Source organism: Anopheles darlingi, chromosome 2 (genome assembly GCF_943734745.1).
Source record: "Anopheles darlingi chromosome 2, idAnoDarlMG_H_01, whole genome shotgun sequence".
NCBI lineage: Eukaryota > Metazoa > Arthropoda > Insecta > Diptera > Culicidae > Anopheles > Anopheles darlingi.
The window spans coordinates 37,600,491-37,618,221 of NC_064874.1; the positions used below are offsets into that span (position 1 = coordinate 37,600,491).

General features: G+C 46.1%; 2 protein-coding genes across 2 annotated transcripts in view; both read right to left on the reverse strand.

The window, feature by feature from the left end:
* Nucleotides 1–3,100, reverse strand: part of LOC125948513 (phospholipid-transporting ATPase ID) — a 33,102-nt gene extending 30,002 nt beyond the window's left edge. Inside the window, exon 1 of the mRNA XM_049674673.1 lies at nt 2,389–3,100. The gene's annotated coding sequence lies outside the window, so the exon portion shown is untranslated. The remainder of the gene's footprint in view (nt 1–2,388) is intronic.
* Nucleotides 3,101–6,497: 3,397 nt separating this feature from the next.
* Nucleotides 6,498–9,221, reverse strand: LOC125948534 (mutS protein homolog 5-like). Its single transcript, XM_049674721.1, has 2 exons — nt 6,833–9,221; nt 6,498–6,735 (listed from the first exon to the last, which is right to left on the reverse strand). Exons 1-2 carry the CDS (start codon nt 9,070–9,072, stop codon nt 6,498–6,500), a joined length of 2,478 nt encoding a protein of 825 aa, XP_049530678.1. The 5' UTR covers nt 9,073–9,221.
* Nucleotides 9,222–17,731: the final 8,510 nt, after the last annotated feature.

A 17,731-nucleotide genomic window follows, 5' to 3' on the forward strand; every position in this document is an offset into this window, starting at 1 on the left:
GTAGGCGAATTTATGAGCGCACCGCTTGGCAAGAAGTTACGCTCGATCGACCAGCCCACCAGGGGTCTCGCCTTGGGTGGCTTGCGTTTGCTTTATTGTGTGGTACACTTGGCTGGGTAAAGTGACAGCTCAGCTCCTCGGCCGCATTTTTTGCAACAGCTCTGTGTACCAGCCATTGCCTATGGGACGCTCGGCTGTGGTCATACACGCTATTCCAGCGAACTGACCCAAGTGCCCCTGAGTCACCGTTGGTCGGTTCAATAAGCATTACGTGGTGGGAGCGCCGAAAGGTAGTGACATCATTATATACCAGCGTAAAATATGGCGTATGTGTTTAACGTGGTGTTCCGCTTGATAACCAGAGAACCAGCGAGCATTCGCGGTATGGGATTCCCCGTATTCGCGATTTATTGCCGGCCACTGGTTGACAAAAATGTTTCCCAGAACGAATACTATTCTAATGCTAAAGTAATGCTTATCTGCTACAGGAAACGCTTTCTCGCGTTGTAGCATGATTCATGTTGCGCGTGCCAACCGATAAGCATTGTGAATGTTTAGAACAAGGATTGAAGTAACGATAGCATCGCACCCGATCCGAGTAGAACGGTCTTCGTGGAGGCCGCATTAACGTCTCGATCATTAGTGAACCGAAGGTCATGCGGCTGGCGATCAGGGAACACTACTATACAAGTTCTAAGTGTGCCCGAATGAGCGTGGGTAGTAGTCATTACCGGCAACAATCTAATTACCAGCCAGCGCTAAGCAATACTACCAACACCATGATCATCGTCTTAATCATGACCGCGAACGGGAGAATTCATCAAACTGTGGAAAAGTATTCGAGTTGAACGGAACTATTTCGTTTAAGCGAACGTTTTGGGCGATCACCACAGAACCGATGTACCGCCTGCGCCAAGAAAGGTCTCTCTGGCCCCGAATACCGTTGCGCGTTGCCTTGGTCTTGGTTGGGCTGAAAGTCGGCTACACAAGGTGGTAGCCCACCGTAGCCTTCCTCTCCGTAAACTTGGGGTGGGGGGGGGGGGGGGGGGGTCCAACCAAGATTTATATAACCGCCACCGGTCACCGTGTTGCGCCAGCGCCGTAGTAGCTTCGCCACGGTTCGTAAGCTTACAGCTCAACGTTGGTTCGTTATTGCGGTTCAAAGACACTTCGCACACCACACGATCACTGGCTGTGGCGCACACTTCACACACTGGCGCAACGCACCCCTGCTGGTGTACTTATTCACCAACAAAACCGGCGAGCAAGCCACGAGTAGGTTAGACAGGAGATGGTAAGCCAGATCCGGTGGTGGATCGAAGTTGGCTTTTTAGTTCCAGTTCCAGCGTCTAAGCATCGCCTGAAGGTCTCCAGACACGGGGTTTTTTTTCCCCCTACCCTTGTTGTTGCAGGTTGCACACTAAATAGACACACACACACACACATTCGTCTGCTTAGCAGCATTCCTTTGAATTGAGCACTGGAGGCACTTTTGCTGTGAGCCCTTCTCCTCGGCAAGGTGCGAAGCATAAATCACTTGCAAATCATTTCCAATCACCACCACCACCACTACCACCATCGTCGACACTAGAGAGGTTACCGTGGCGACGGGGTATCGTGTGCCGCCATGATGATGTACAGATTTTAATTAAAAACTTGCTCTGAGGGTTGCCGAGAAGGGCTTACATCGCAATCGTTATGCACAGCAACCCAGCAACTCCCGTGGCAGCGTCTGTCGTCCGTCGGGTGCGTCGTGACCGATTTCTTGCCGGCACTCGCAGGTAAATATGTCCCAAATGCAGCGCACGATCCATGCCTCCGATCCAGCCCGGCAGGCCTGGCAGGCCTTCGTCGCCACCGAACGAACCCGATCTGGTTTTTGTGAATGGTGTCCACACGCAGCAGTAGCAGCAGCAGCAACACCAGCGACAACTTCGAGTACGGAACGAGCTTCGAGCCGGGTTGAAGGAGTTTGAAATCTCCAGACGAGTACGAAGGACAGAGAGAGGGACAGAAACTCGGTATGGTAGAGCAAGACGGAGGACCACCGTCTTAACCATGACACAACACACAACGACCATGGAGAGTGGGAAAATCCCGCCTCACATAACGACCCCAGACCCAGACCTGAGATCGCTGCACATACAGACACACACACACACACACACACACACACACACACACACACACACACACACACACACACACACACAGGGACAGAAGTAACTCGCACCAAAACCGGAACTATTGGCGCAGCGGGTACGCGGTGCGCGGTCCGAGCGGATGATGATGATGATGGATGAAGATGATGAGATCGACTCGAAGCGCGATCCCACTGGCCCGCCAATCCGGGGCTAGGGTGGTAATTTGGGAATGCCACCTACTAACCTTTATGCCTGTGCCGACGGACGCGACTTCACGGCCACTTTCACCGTTCAGCAGCCAAAGTGCACGTGCACGCGATGAACTGTTAACTGCACGCTGCAACTCTCTGACCTTCCCTCTTACTTTACCACCTTTCTGCTGACCAATAACACACTTTCAACACACCATGACGACGACCACGACGGGGAGGACGGTCACTTCCCGCCCTATTCACACGCCAATGACAACACCGGACAGACCGGCCCGCTGGAGAAGGACGCCCAAAGCATAACGCCGCGATGCCACGGTGCGATCAGGAGGGTAACTCGTGCTCCAGGTGACAAATCTAACGACGACGGCGACGACAACGACGATGACGACAACGACGATGACGACGACGAAATAACGGTTCCACTTTTGGCGGTACAACGAATGGAAAACATGCTATTACGACATGCGGCCACCGAAACCGGAGAAAACTCTCGCACACACATAAGCCCACCTGCAGCACTCAAACACACACACACACAGCCGGAGGGTGGGAGGAAAATCCAAAACAAAATGACTCGTGGTAAAGTCGCGGTAAACCGAAAGCGAAACGGCGAAAAAAGGCGGTGAACGGCGACGCGAGGGTGCGCGCGCGCGCGCGCTTGAAATGCGTTTCGGGATCGGCGGATAGCGCGCGGAACACGCAACACGACGGTGTCCACCACGACGACGGACGGACGTCCACGCTGAACGGCGTACGGGAGCGAACTGAGCAGCAGTGGCGCCGACCAAAAGAGCGAGAGAGCGACGACGACGACGACAACAACCGTGGAGCAATATCGTGGAGCCAACTAATGCTGCTGCTGGCCCCCCCATAACAGCAGCAGCAGCAACAACGTGGAGGGATGACACATCCCCCCCCAAAAGGGGGGAGGGAAAAGCATCGGTCTCACCATCGCCGACACCGAGCAGGCCGAGGCTCTCGCGTGAAGATCGCGCGGTATCACGGTTTTCGTCGGTTGTTGCGGAACGGTGCTGCCCAGATGTTGATCTCTTCGTTCGTATGGGGCGACGAGGGCGGGGGTGCGTTTCAAATGACGCATTACGAGCAGTTTACCTCCGGACCGCATGGACCGCCGGTTCATTAGCATGTTTGGGGTGAGAAAAGGGACCAGAAAAGTGCGAATCGTTTAAGTGGCAGGCAAGTGGTGGTCCCGGCACTTGGACACTTGTTTGTCCTCTCTTTAACCGAGATGTGTCTATTGTCCTTTTAAAATGGGGTTTTTCATAGGCAATGTGCTAAATTGTGGCAGCGCGAGGGACCTTCAGCGGACCACATGCCGTACGTCACCTTTTATGGAGCCGTTGCCAGGGTAACCATGGCACCGGGGACTTCTCCGGCGGAAAGCCGTTTCCGATTTCGTTCCCCCAATAATGAACATGACCGTTATTATGACGGCGGCATGTAGCGGTGTCATCAGTGTCCAGTAGTCCAGCAGTCCCGGGTCCCTAACGTGGTTTTAATTGCGCACCGTCCCGCTGCCACCTTTCCTCCACACTACGTATCACAGGGAACGATCGCACGTTCGAACTCACTCGAATGCGCGCGGTGCCTTATGTTGTGCCGCACAGCAGTCGAGATACAACAACAATACTCATAAAATCCGGTTTCACCTTCACTCCAGCGGCAAGAGCGAACGAAGTGCGGGTGTGGCCTAAATACTTTCGGAAGGTATGTAAAGCGTTCGGAAGGTCGAACTCGGTCGGCTTTTTGTATACGCGCGATGCGAACCATGGTCGAACAAACGGGTAAACACTCGGGCTGGGATCGGTGGGAACACGGTGTGGTGCGTGTGGCCGGAACACCGGGAGTCACCGTTCGCTGTTGTTCGCCGCCACTGGATGCGCTCATACTCGATTATCGTCACACCCGTTGCTCCGTTGCGTCCGTGTGTCGAACTGTTTACCTCGAACTGTATCTGAGGTTTGCGCCCCTGAGGATCCTGGGACCCGGGATCCTGTCTGCGGTGCGAACGTTGCTGCCGCTCGGTGTGCTCAGTCTCGGTGGCCTCAGCCATTTTCGATGATACGATCTTGAAATGTGTCGAAGGGTTGGGTAGGGGACCGGATAACCGGATTGGCATGGAGGAGACAACGCCCATGATTGATGGACGCTTGTACCGGTCTCGGGGTCCTATTCTGAACGTTTGGCACGTCCGGTCCGGTAGGTGCGAACGGTTGGTGGTAGACTACACTTTGTGCTCTAGAGGTGTTTGTCACCGTGATTAGAGTGGATAGCTTTTCCATCGCAACCGTCTGCGGCGACAGGCCGATGCCGATGACGGTACCAGGGGTTACCAGGAAGACCAGGAGGCGAAGGCATTATTTGAAAAATGAAACTCAACTGCTGGAAACACGAGCTGTTGGTAGAAACTTACTGCTCGAAACTTTGGCAACGATGCAAGAAATATTCTAGAAGAGCTCGGTATGATAAACTAACGTGCGAGCATTTTGTGAGGACATTCTCGTAAACGTTTTAGCGAGTATCAATGCGAGCAGTGCGATGTTCCAGCATGACGACAAAGGAGCGACGTAACGATCGAGGATCGTGAAGCATTCAATTTCTTCTTTGTGAATCTTTGGAGCGATCGCCCGTTTAAAATTAATTTGTTCAACCTTTAATCAAAGCATGATGATTTATTTTAAAAACTAAACAAATGAATGTCGTAATCAAAATATTGTTCACTGATAGCCATCACTGTCACTGGCAGCGCTTGCTGCCAATTTTGAAGCACTTAGCGATTTTTTTTGTAAAATAACTCAATATCTTTCAAAACAAATTAATCCGAGATCCTTTTATGGGTGTTTTGCAATTGAAACAAATAGTTAATATCTCAAAGGTGGTCAGTGTCTAATGGATGTAGGCGGTGCGGTAACAACACTATATCTTCGACATTCGTCAAATTGGTTTTGATCGGTTTTGTGACATTTGATCGAATGGTATACATAATTTTATCAGGTCTTTTGTCTCCAATTAAAGAATCCCCCGGTCCAAGAATGAAAATTGCATTCATTTTTGACATGTTCCATTTGTAATTTCATGTTATTTCAGTAGTTCATAGTGGACCACACAACACAACCTTAGCATTCTTTTCGTTTTAATAGTAATCAATCGTGTTCCCAATGTTAATCCAGATCTTTTATTGCTAAGCATTCGCGCGCTGAATCCTTTTCTCATCATCAGAAATATGTTGATGCACAAAATTCCTTTCAATTGTTGATTATCCAGTTCAGTTGGTTGTCCGGAATGCTCCACGAATTCCGGATCTATAAAGATAATAAAAGGCCAACAACAATATGATTTATGCTTCGGAAAAATGTTTCGTTTATTATTCTTTTGACCTGGTCGCCCTGCGCTCTCGCCGGCGTCCTTGGGAATATGTGATTTCATATGCAAACCCAAGGAAAATCAAATGCGTTGCTGTCACCAATGCCGACCGTCATATGGTATACTATCCCCGAAGGTGTTGTGTTGTAATATTTATTTCCAACCTCGTGGCAATCGTGCCACTTTCACTGAAGTGCCAGGCCCCAGATGCACCACCACCTCTTATCTTAACCTCTCCATCGTGGACATTGAACGTTTGTAGCTCAATTCGTTCGCGATTGCTCCAGAAATGATTCGATGTACGTGCATACCGCGTCCACATCCCGGCTGTTGCCACGCTTGGACTCGGTATATCGGCCTGACCTAGGGCGGCCATCGTGGAAAAATCAATAAACCATTAATTATAAACAAACAGAATCAGTGCGCCATTTCATCGTTCCCGTGTATATGTGTGTGGCGGCATTTCTTTTTCCGGCCAATGCCAGCGAGACAGACATTGACAGCTTACCACCGTTGGCGATGTCGGCCCTTTTGTGGCCCGCACAACGTTACCACACCCAGCATGGAGCATGGAGCATCGGGCAGGAAGCGTGGTGGTGGTATCATCGAATGCCATCGTTGAATCCTTCCGATATTCGCGCCCTTCCGTGGTTTAGGTCGCCGAAACCGAAAGGTCACAGCTGAACCTTTCACGTGAGGACAGCCGCGCTGTTCCGGTGAAGGTTTCCGAAAACGTGGCGTTTGAAAAATTCAAAACCTAGTGGGTAGAACCTGCGGTTCGATTAGGCAGCGCTTCGTTAACGTCATCGTTCGCGAGCAGAGTGCTGGTCGAAGGATGCGAAATTTCCAGACAACGCTCGATTACGCGCGTGACCGGTGTGGCGCTGAACAGGGTCCGTACAGTTTCCTCTTCCGGTAGTCGGCCGACCGTTAGGTGAAGTTTCAGCAGTGTGAATGCGACGGCACGTGACGCAAGTTGATAGGCGGTCTCGAGTCTAGAACAATCGAAAAGAATGAACCAAATAAGACGAAATACCGAAAAGGGCAGCGACTGGTCATGAAGAGCGTTGATGGTATTGATATACAACTTACAGTTGATTGGGATCAGTTACGTCGACCGTGGTGGTATCATTACCGGTCACATTGCGGGACGTTTCGGGCTCGTCTCTGGTCCCACTTGAGTTTACTTCCGTCACACGTAGAAAGCGATGAGATACTGGCAGGAATTCGCCAATCCTGGCAAACCGAGTTGTAACGAAGGTGACGGGTGCGTCTTGCTGCCGCTTAAGCAGATGCTCGATCGAAGCGATCAGTAGCGCTTTACCCTCGACATAGTTCGTTCCTTTGCCAAACTCATCGATCAGGACGAGCGATCGTGAGCTTGAATTCTGCAGTACCAGCGCCATTTGATAGAGCTCGGACATAAACGAGGATCGTCCGCTGAAGATGGACTCCGGGTGATCGAGCCGTGTATAGATCGAGTCCAGCAGAGGGATCCGAGCGCATTCCGCCGGCACGAACGATCCAATGTGCGCCAGATAGCAGATCGTGGCCAGCTCCTTCAGGTAAGTCGTCTTCCCGATCGTGGAGTCAGCCGCGATCACATTAACGTAATGCAGGTTTGCGCCACCGACGCTCGTATCGTGTGCTTGGTAGTCTCGCCTGTGCTCCAGCATCACGTGGCGGCCGGCACCGATTTGGAGCGTTTTGTCTTCGCCAACGCAGGGCCTGACGTAGCGGTACATCTTTGCGACCGTTGCAAACGATAGGAGAGCGTCCAGCTTGCCGGCATCCTTAAACACTCCCATTACCTCGGGAAACCGGTGGCCAACGCTGGAGATCAGGCGCGTCTGGAAGGCGAGCTCCTGTTCGATCAGCTGCCCAATCATCACACCGAACTCGGTGTTTAGCTCCTTGCACAGTTGAATCTGAAAGTAAGCGGTGGCATCGGCCTGAAACACCAACTCGAACGATGCGTTCTCGAAGATACCGGAACGTTGCAGCTGCTCATCGACCTGGGTGCTGATGACAAACCCGAACGATGGTAAGTACGTGACGCAAATGTTGCCCAAATCGAGCTGAAGAATTTGCATCTCGACGCGCGTCGTTTCCAGCACCAACCGGCGCAAACCGTCGTACTGTTCGCGCAGCTGATCGATCGTCCGGTCGAGCCCGGTCCGAATGATCAGCTTGTTCTCTTCGGCACCCCGCTCGAGGTCCAGACATTTGTCGATCGTGAAGAGTATCTGCTTGAGTGCGTTATCATGGTTGCGGACGTACCGGCCAAGGCTTTCGATCAACGTGCCCGCTACCTTTGCATCGTCTAGTGTGAGCGCGCACAGCTTGCAGAGAGAGTAGAGATAGTAAAGGTTCTTCTTGAATGCCTTCCAATCCTCGTTGCGAGCCGATCCCTGCAGTATTCTGCGATACAGCAGGCCCAGGTTGGAGAGATGCTTGAGGTGCTGCTCGAGCTGGTTTGCGTACCCGATGTTTTCCAGCAGCCACTGTACGGTCTCGTGCCGACGATGCAGCTCGTCCCGGTCCCGGATCGGTTGCGTCATAAGCCGAACCAGCCACTGCTCTCCGTTCCTCGAGGCACACTTGTTGAACAGGCTGTACACGGACATGCCACGGCTTTCGGCGGTGCCGCACTTGAAACCGGACGGGTGCCGACTCGCGTCGAAGATCTGCAACGCTTCGTACGTCAATCCATCGATGATCAGCTGGGTGCTGGGCGTGACGAGATTGATCTTCGTGACGAGCCGATCCGGCGACAACGGTTCACCGATGCCATCGAGCAGGAGCAGCAGATTGCCGACGCTATGAACCAGTAGCTCTTGCTCGAACGGTAGAATACTTTCCAGAAACGTGCGGCATTCGCTTTCGTCCGGCTCGCGCGGCATACCCGGAAGTTTCAGTGCTAGCAGGCGGTGCTTTGCGATTGCCTGTGACCGGGCATTGAATTCGTGAATCTTTATATGAGGTCCATTCCCTGTGCTGGTGGTGGTGGTGTTGGTTGTGTTGTTGCCATCGACTGTCGAGGGCCCCGGTGCTGGTTCGTTGGCTGGCGTCGGTATTCGTAGCAGCTCGCCGCAATCATCCAGGAAGCACGACGGACCGGAGATCAGATAGAACAGTGGATTGTAGCGGCGCACCAGCTCTCGCAGTAGCACGTACTGTGGCCGCGGTTCAATCGCCTGCTGGACGGCGTACAGTTCCAGCTGATCGATATCGTAGTACGAGGCTGCCAAAGCACCCGCATTCCAGCACAACGACAGTATCTTCCCCGTTGGATTGCGCTCCGATAATACCGTTTCCTCGTGTTCTTCCATTCGCAGGCACACTAATAATCCCTCTCGATAAAAACAGCACACGGTTGCAGTCGGTCAATGGGTGCTTGGTCGGTTTCACTCAGCAGATCTGTTTTTGAATGTTGATCAAAATTCCATGCAAAACGACGCAGCAGGCCGGTGGCGGTGGTGGTTTGGTCGGGGATTGGGGTTTTGGGTTAATTTGCGCGGACGGATTGACATTTACCGCGATTTGGGTTTACTGTGGAACCTATTTTTAGTCGCGTACTGTATACGGCGAGTGTATTCGCTGCCACTAGCAGAAGGTTGTGTCGAAAGATCGGAGGATCTGCCCGTGGCCGGACGCACTTCGCTAGTGTGCGATCCGATCTGGATCGTTGCTCTTTGCCGGTTGTAAACCTACTTTGTGGAAGTTTACCCCGGCCGCGCTTCATTGGTCAACGGTTTGGAGGGGTAAGCAACGATCGGTTGATCATCGGAACGGTAACCGAGCGTGTACGAGCGTAGAGCTACCTTACCTAGCCACAAGCCTTGTTTTGTAGCTAGTGGTCTCGTGTGTATGTAACTTTTCTCTTCTTTTGAAAATACCATTCGATTTTAACTGGTAGGTTGATAAGTTCGTATCATATCAATGTTTCGATATCATTTTAATGTGTTTCTTTAGCCTCAATGCAGATACCAGTTTATTTGATAAACATTTGGGGAAATATTGAAGTGAGTACAGGATAAACTCGCCAGTTGCTATATATAATACAATGGATTCGTTTCGTACTGTTTCGTCTAAAAATATTATGCTATTTCTTTTTATTTACCGCCGTATGTGGTTTTTATTCTAAGGATTCACCACGTGCATACGAAACTACTGATGGCATGGCCTTATCAGCCAACTGTCCCGGTGATTCCGTGTTTTTCACCCTTTTAGTCCTCTTTCTATCGTTTCGATTCTGATATACTAGAATAGAACCTTATTTCGCTCATGGTCACATATTGGCGCAAAACAGTTTATTGTGCGGTTCAAACAGATCGAATATATTCAACAATTCACTGATTTTTTTGGTGGATATAAGCTGAAAAATTTTCTTTTATACATTGAGATTAGTTGAATGTCAAATCCAATTACTAGCGGTCACCGAAAAATCCATAAAAAATACATTAAAGTTTATACGAGGTTTTCGTATTGTATTCGGAATTGCCTGTAAACTGTTTAAAGCGCAATAATCGAATAGTTTATTGGCGGCTTCTAAAGACGCAATTATGGTTGAATATCTTACACGCGGCGTCCATTGAGTGATATCGCATTAAACGTTTACACTAATGTGACCGAGCTGGTGGCTGCGGCGCACAAGCGTTATGTTTCCACGTGCTGCTGAGGTTAGCAGACATACGACACCGTAACGGAAGAGTAAAAAAACAGGGCGGCATGTGGTCCGTAGATCGTGCTGCTTACACCTTGTCACGTTTCGTGCTTTATGCTGCAGCAGCGATTGTTGTGGCTCTGGAACAGAGGCTTCTGTGGCTTCAGAACTGCTTATCGCGCAGCCCAGCATTCCCGCCGGGCTCTCGTGCAGTTCGGAGGATCTACATAAAAGGGTAGAACATGCATAATGTTAGGATCACTTCACATCGAACTGTTCATCATGTCGCGAGTATCGACTGGATTGCGTCTTACCTACGTCGTGGTAGTGTTACTGTGCGCAAACGTTCTCAAATCGACCGAATCATACGGTGATACACCATGTTCAGCGTATTGTGACAATGGAGACCCAGTATGTAAGTATCTCAGTGCGATGAAAGCTGGAATTGGATGTGAAATTATATGTTTGCTTTCGTTACTCCGTCCATAGCATTTTGCCAAGGAAAATATGAAAAGTTCGACTGCTGCGGACCCTGTACTGAGCCTACCTGCGCCGTTCCGGAGCCAAAGCCGAACTGCGAAAAAGGTTGTGTTGCGGGATGTTTTTGTGAGGAAGGTTACATTCGAAACGCTCATGGTGTATGTGTGAAAATTAGTGAATGTTGATAAATGAGTTGAAATAAAGATGTATGTTACAGTATTACGCTAGCATTCGTAAAAAGATTTATCGTTCGACGCATTGTTGTACGATAATGTTTGTTTCCGAATGAGTTAATAATTACGGAAAACTGATAATGATACAGATAAACTGCTTAACCGCAGCTCGCTATTATGTGGTTACGTTAACGATGTACTTGTTTTGCGAGACATTGGGTTCATACTCACTGATTGGGTTGATTGTAATTTGGTTTTAAATTTCAGCTTAGTTGGATGAAACGTTTTTTTACAGCTTTCACGTTCCGCATTATTGTAGAACGAAACTCAGGCGTAATCAGTCAACAATTTTTAATCTTTCATTTCATGTTCTAGATGTCTTTAACTATATTTGAGTAAAGGACAAGTTGTTCTACAATTTCCGGACCTTCCAAACGTTTCTAATCGACGTGGGCAGGAAAATAGCGACTATATTGCACATCGGCCGTCCATTCCGTTTACCGATTACCTTTACGATATCTTTCATAAATCATAACTAGATCTGCCAGAGCCATGTCTTCACGGAGCGTGTTTTGTAGTTCACCACAGCTGGTGCACTGGTGCAGTCGTTTCCAGCCGATGACTGTCGTCTGGATACTCAATTGTACGCTCGTGATAAGGTGCTGGTAACGTGCTTTGCAGTTGAAACGTACTTTACCGTAAGATGTAAGGCTGCACTAGTTTCCATGCAATGTGATAAATGATGAGGCTGCGTTTTGCTTCCGGCACCCGCAACATCATCATTATTTGCACTCGAAACTTAGCAACTCCTAGATTAACGTGAAATATATAAAACCCATCCTCGTTGTTATTGAGGCTCTGGTTAGTTCTGTGTTGTTTAATAAAACGTTTGTTTGCTTTGCTACTGTTACTTATCACAAAAATGTATTTGTTTTGCTTCTGTTTTAATTTTACTTAATTTTACTGTCTTAATCAAACTCACAGTCACTGCTTTGATTTTTCTCTTTTTTACATAATAAGGACTTGTTTATTAACAACATCAAAGAAATAGTGAAGAGAACTTCACTACCGATCGCCATATCCCGAATTTGCTCGGTTGTGGCTTCTCTTTTTATATACACAAGAAAATGATGCAAAAAATCTACTATTTAGCTGTAAGGAATGAACTGGAGGCATGGTAGGTATTGTGGCATATTGTATCTATTAAAGAGCAATTCTCAATGTTTTACAAAAAATATGTACAAAAAACCCATTTATTCTTGTTATGTTGCTGTTGTTTCAATAGCATTTTTAGGCAAACGGAAATTAGGGAAATATTTTTTTTTGTAATCATTGCTGGTATTTTCAACAATGTTAGTTATTCATAATTGGTTTTGGGGTCATTATTTCAAATGGTCCAGTAGGGACAATAATCATTTCAATTTTTCGCATCCACCCCATCAATGTCAATATCATTTAACATACCTGCGTCAGGGGTACAAATAGCGCTGTAAATTCCAGAATTTGCTTACTATCCGTAGTTTATAGATTAAACGTAGTACAAATGGGCCAGCCAATATTATATGTGGGGCTCATAGCCGTTCTGTTTGTGCAAAATTGCAATGGTCAAAAAGTGAGCAACCAATCATCTACAAGGTTGAATCCTGCTGTGGAGAACAATACCAAAGCGTACAACATCAGAATAACGAAGTATCTTTGTGTTGGAGCACCTTACAAACGGAGCACACTTCACTATTGCAAAACGGTTCTGCAGCGTAACCGACCCACGATTTTGAACGTTTCAATATCAGTACCAGAGCGACTGGACTACGTGTGGGTAACAATTCAGTTGTTCTACAAGTTCCAAACCTTCCAACCCTTCCTGATTGATATGGAGCAGGAGGGATGCGAATATATTCGCAACAGACCAATTATTCCGCTCACGGATTATATTTTTGATATAGTTAAGAAAACCGTTCCGGATCTATCAACTCCTTGTCCACATGGTGTGAGTATTATATATGTAGTTATTGCGTAGAAACACTGTATTACATTGTTTCTCAGCAGAATCGCACGTACACGCTTTTATGGTGGTTGGAGGAACACTACATGCCCAAGTCACTGCCCGCGGGAGACTATAGGATGAACGCACAGTTTATTGCCCGTGACGATGTAGTGATATTTGCGTTACAAGCATTCTTTGCTGTCCGCAGGAAGGGAGTGCTTGGCTCAATGTTGGAATGGTAGGAAAATTGTTTGTCGATGATGGGGGTATTGCAAACATACACAATTAAAACAAATGAATAAAGCTCTTTAAATCTAAAAAAAGCTGCACCTTCTAATAGAATGCTTGAATGCTAGTGACAAGTGCAGTTCTAGTGACCCTGTTCTCGTAAGCCCGATCGCCAGCTATTTTACAAATGTTAGCAACGGATTTTTTTTAGTATATCAGTGGATGCGATAGTAGATATGTCAGCCTGGCCTGGTTGTTTGGCTGGAGCTAGTTGTTTAGTAATTCATCAAAGTGCTGCACTCATCGCGAGAGGACTTCTGGTTGGTTACTGATCAGATCACCTTTCAGACTGTAAAAGCTTGATTTCTTAGGTACCGATTTATTACGGAACCCTGCTTAGGTTGGTAAAATTGTCTTTTGTGGCCATAGCGTACTCTGTTTTCTTCTGATGTGTCTACCAGTTTCTTGACTGCAAATAATTCAGCATCGAATCTCTAAACCTTCCTCCTCTGAATGTTTTGGCGTTTAACAATTCCGATTGTCTGCAGTGGTTAATAAGTACACGATCCATCTCGTTGAAGGTTACACCAATTGGAGATATCCGTTCATCTGATCATATACGGAAACGAAGTTGATCAAGCTGCTACCACAAATATTTTGAAGGATGGGGAAAATATGGAGCTACAGATGGTGTATTGTAACTATTGAAGAGCAATTTTCAACGTTTCTCAAAAACTTTTGCAAAAATCATAGTTTTGTTTCTGTTGTTTCAGCAGTATTTTTTATTAAAGAGAAGTTTACTCAATTTGCTGCTTTTTTTCAACAATTTTAGCGGCGAATAATTCGTTTTATGGCCATTATATAAATGGCCCAGACAATGCAATAATTATTTCAATTTTTCGCAACCACCATATCAACGCAAATATAATTTAGCATACCTGCGTCAAGGTACAAATAGCACCGAACAATCCAAAAACTCTTCTTAGTTCTTAAAAATATAAAATGGGCTCACATATATTCCATGTGGGGTTCATAATCGTTCTGTTTGTGCAATATTCTAATAATCAAAGAGTGAGCAACAAATCTGGGTTGAACCCTCCAGTGAAGAACAATACCAAAGCATACAATATCAAAATAACGAAGTATCTCTGCGTCGATGCACCTTACAAACGCACCACGCTGCACTATTGCAAAACGGTTCTGCAACGTAACCGACCTACGATTTTAAACATTTCCATATCAGTACCACAACGACTGGACTATGCCTGGGTAACGGTGAAGATGTACTACAAGTTCCAGACCTTCCAACCCTTCCTGATTGATATGGAGGTGGAGGGATGCGAGTATATCCGCAACAGACCAATCATTCCGGTGGCTGATTATGTTTACGATGTATTTAAGAAAACCCTTCCGGACTTATCGACTCCTTGTCCACATGGTGTGAGTATTATATATGTAGTTGTTGTGTATTACATTGTTTCTCCCTGTACACTGTATTACATTGTTTCTCGGCAGAATCGAACGTACACGATTGTATGGTGGCTTGAGGAATACTACTTGCCCAAATCAATACCCGCGGGAGACTATAGGTTGGATGCACATTGGTTCTCTCGTGATAATGTATTGTTGTTCGCAATGGACACTTATTTTGCTGTGCGCAGGAAGGGAGTGCTTGGCTCAATGCTGGAATGGTAGGATTGATAATTGTTTATCGTTCCTCATGCTTGGTGATAAAACAAATGAAGAAAATTCCCAAAATCAAAATAATGCGATTTACATACCAAGGATCAGGAGTACCAACTTTCAGATAAGATGTGTCGACATTTGATTTAATTCGAAAAATAACATAGAAAGTTATAGTGGTTTGCAATCATGCAATGAAAAAATGCATCAAAAAGATTTTCGTGTATAAAATATTGTTTTCTTATAGGCACATACTGTTAAAACACTGTTCATGCTCAGCAATGGTTTGAAAAATAATTCCCGGACACTTCTCTTATAAAAACAACTATTTGTTAGTGGTATGCTGACTTCAAACGCGGCCGTACTTATACAAATAATGTGGAACGTTCGGATCGGTCAAATGAGGCAGTAACTCCGGAAAACAGCAAACAAGTATTGTAAAACGTGATGGGTGACTGCAGAATGAAAGAGCGCGAGATAGCTAAGATGATGAACATATCAACTGCAAGAGCATTTTCTATTTTGTACAAAACATTGGCTATGAAAAAGGGTATTCCCAAATGGCTGCCGCATCTGCTTAAAATGAAACCGTTAGTTTCAGTTAGAAAGTTAGTTAGAGAGGAATTATTGTTTTTGGAAGTGGCATTTGAATGATTGCATTACACTTGAATGAGATTATGTTGATGAATGCTAAAGAATTGTGCCGATAAAATGTTGTTTTCATACTTAGTACCGGGACTTCTTGAATGATGTCCCTATTGAAGAGCCCCTCCCCTCTATTGAAGAGCTCGACGTTTCACAAAAACTCGTGCAAAAGTCACAGTTTTGCTGCTGTTGTTTCAACATTATTTTTTTATTTAAAAAATGTTTACTGAATATTTTTTTCTAGTTTTTGTTGCCTTTTCTCAATAATTCAGGTTGCAAATAGTTGAACGGCGAACGCTTTTGAGGTCATTATTTCAAATGGTCCAGAAAATACAATAATCATGTCAATTTTCAGCAACCACGCAAATATAATTTACCCATTCACGCAAATATAATTTAGCATACCTACGTCAAGGGTACAAATAGCACCGAACAATCCAAAAAATAAAAGTAGTTCCTAGATTCAGAAAATATAAAATGGGCTCACCTATACTCTCTGTAGGGTTCATAAACGTTCTGTTTGTGCAATATTCTAATAATCAAAGAGTGAGCAACAAATCTGGGTTTAACCCTCCAGTCAATAACAGTACCAAAGCTTATAGTGTCAAAATAACGAAGTATCTCTGCGTCGAAGCACCTTATAAACGCACCGCGTTGCACTATTGCAAAACGGTTCTGCAACGTAACCGACCTACGCTTTTAAATATGTCAATATCAATACCAGAGGCACTGAACTACATCTGGGTAACAGTGAAGATGTACTACAAGTTCCAGACCTTCCAACCCTTCCTGATTGATATGGAGCAGGAGGGATGCGAGTATATCCGCAACAGACCAATCATTCCGGTGACTGATTATATTTACGAAGTGTTTAAGAAAACCGTTCCGGAGCTAACTACTCCTTGTCCACATGGTGTGAGTATTCGATATGTGATTATTACTGTTGTTAGACGCTCGTCTCTACGGAAACGTTTCGAAATCTGTTGAAACATTGTCTTTCGGCAGAATCGCACGTATACGGTTGTATGGGGACTTGAGAATCATTATATGCCCAAGTCGATGCCCGCCGGAGACTACAGGAAGAATGAACGATTCATCGCACGTGACGGTGTGTTGGTTTTCGCACTGGAAACATACTTTGCTGTCCGCAGGAAGGGAGTGCTTGGCTCAATGCTGGAATGGTAGGATTGATAATTGTTTATCGTGCTTCATGCTCAATGAAAAAAGACTCATTTATAGTAATAAATAAAGCCCTGTAAATTGTTGGGTTTAAAATTGTTTTACAATTTCGATAGACGAAGGTTATTTGAGCGCCATTAACTATTGTTGGTAATCTCAACTACAGCGATCTGTATTTGTATTAGCACGACTATCGGTCAACGAGCAGGCTCGTAACATAACAAGTTCTTATTGTATAAATACCAAAGAAATCGTAGGTACCGATTTATTTCGGTATCCTGCTATCGCTTGGTGAAATTGTCTTGTGGTGCTTCCTTCCTGCCCATTTTTAGGGTGCAAACTACACGGTATCGGATCTCTAAACCAATCAGATAGTGATTTAACCATGTTTTGGCTCCTCTTAATGTTTTGACGTTTAACAATTTCGATTGTTTGCAGCGGTTGATCAGTATCCATGACGTGATCCATCTGGTTGAAGGTTGCACCATTTGGAGATATCCATTGGCGCAAATATTGTTCTACCGATTACCTGATCATTTGCTGTAGCGAAGTTGATCACACTGCTATCTCAAATATTTTGAAAGATGGGGAAAACATGAAGCTACTGATAGGCGGCACTTTGACCGAAATGATGATCGCGTAAAAATAAATGTTTTACATTCACAAGAAACCGCTGATTTCATAACGGCAATGCTGGCAGCTTTAGCTAAAATATTAAAGCCGGAAAATATTTGTTGGTAGGCATTTTGTTGAGTAGAAAATGAAAGGTAACGAAAGATTGAAGAAAAATGAAAGATTGAAATTAACAGGATCACTTCCGCATTCTCTCGTTATTTAACAATGGGAAATAATAAGGGAAAGATCAGCGCTGTAGATGTTGCATGAAGTGGGATCAAATAATGATACAATAATTCAAACCGACAAACACCTCTTCTCTGCACTTATACTATTTA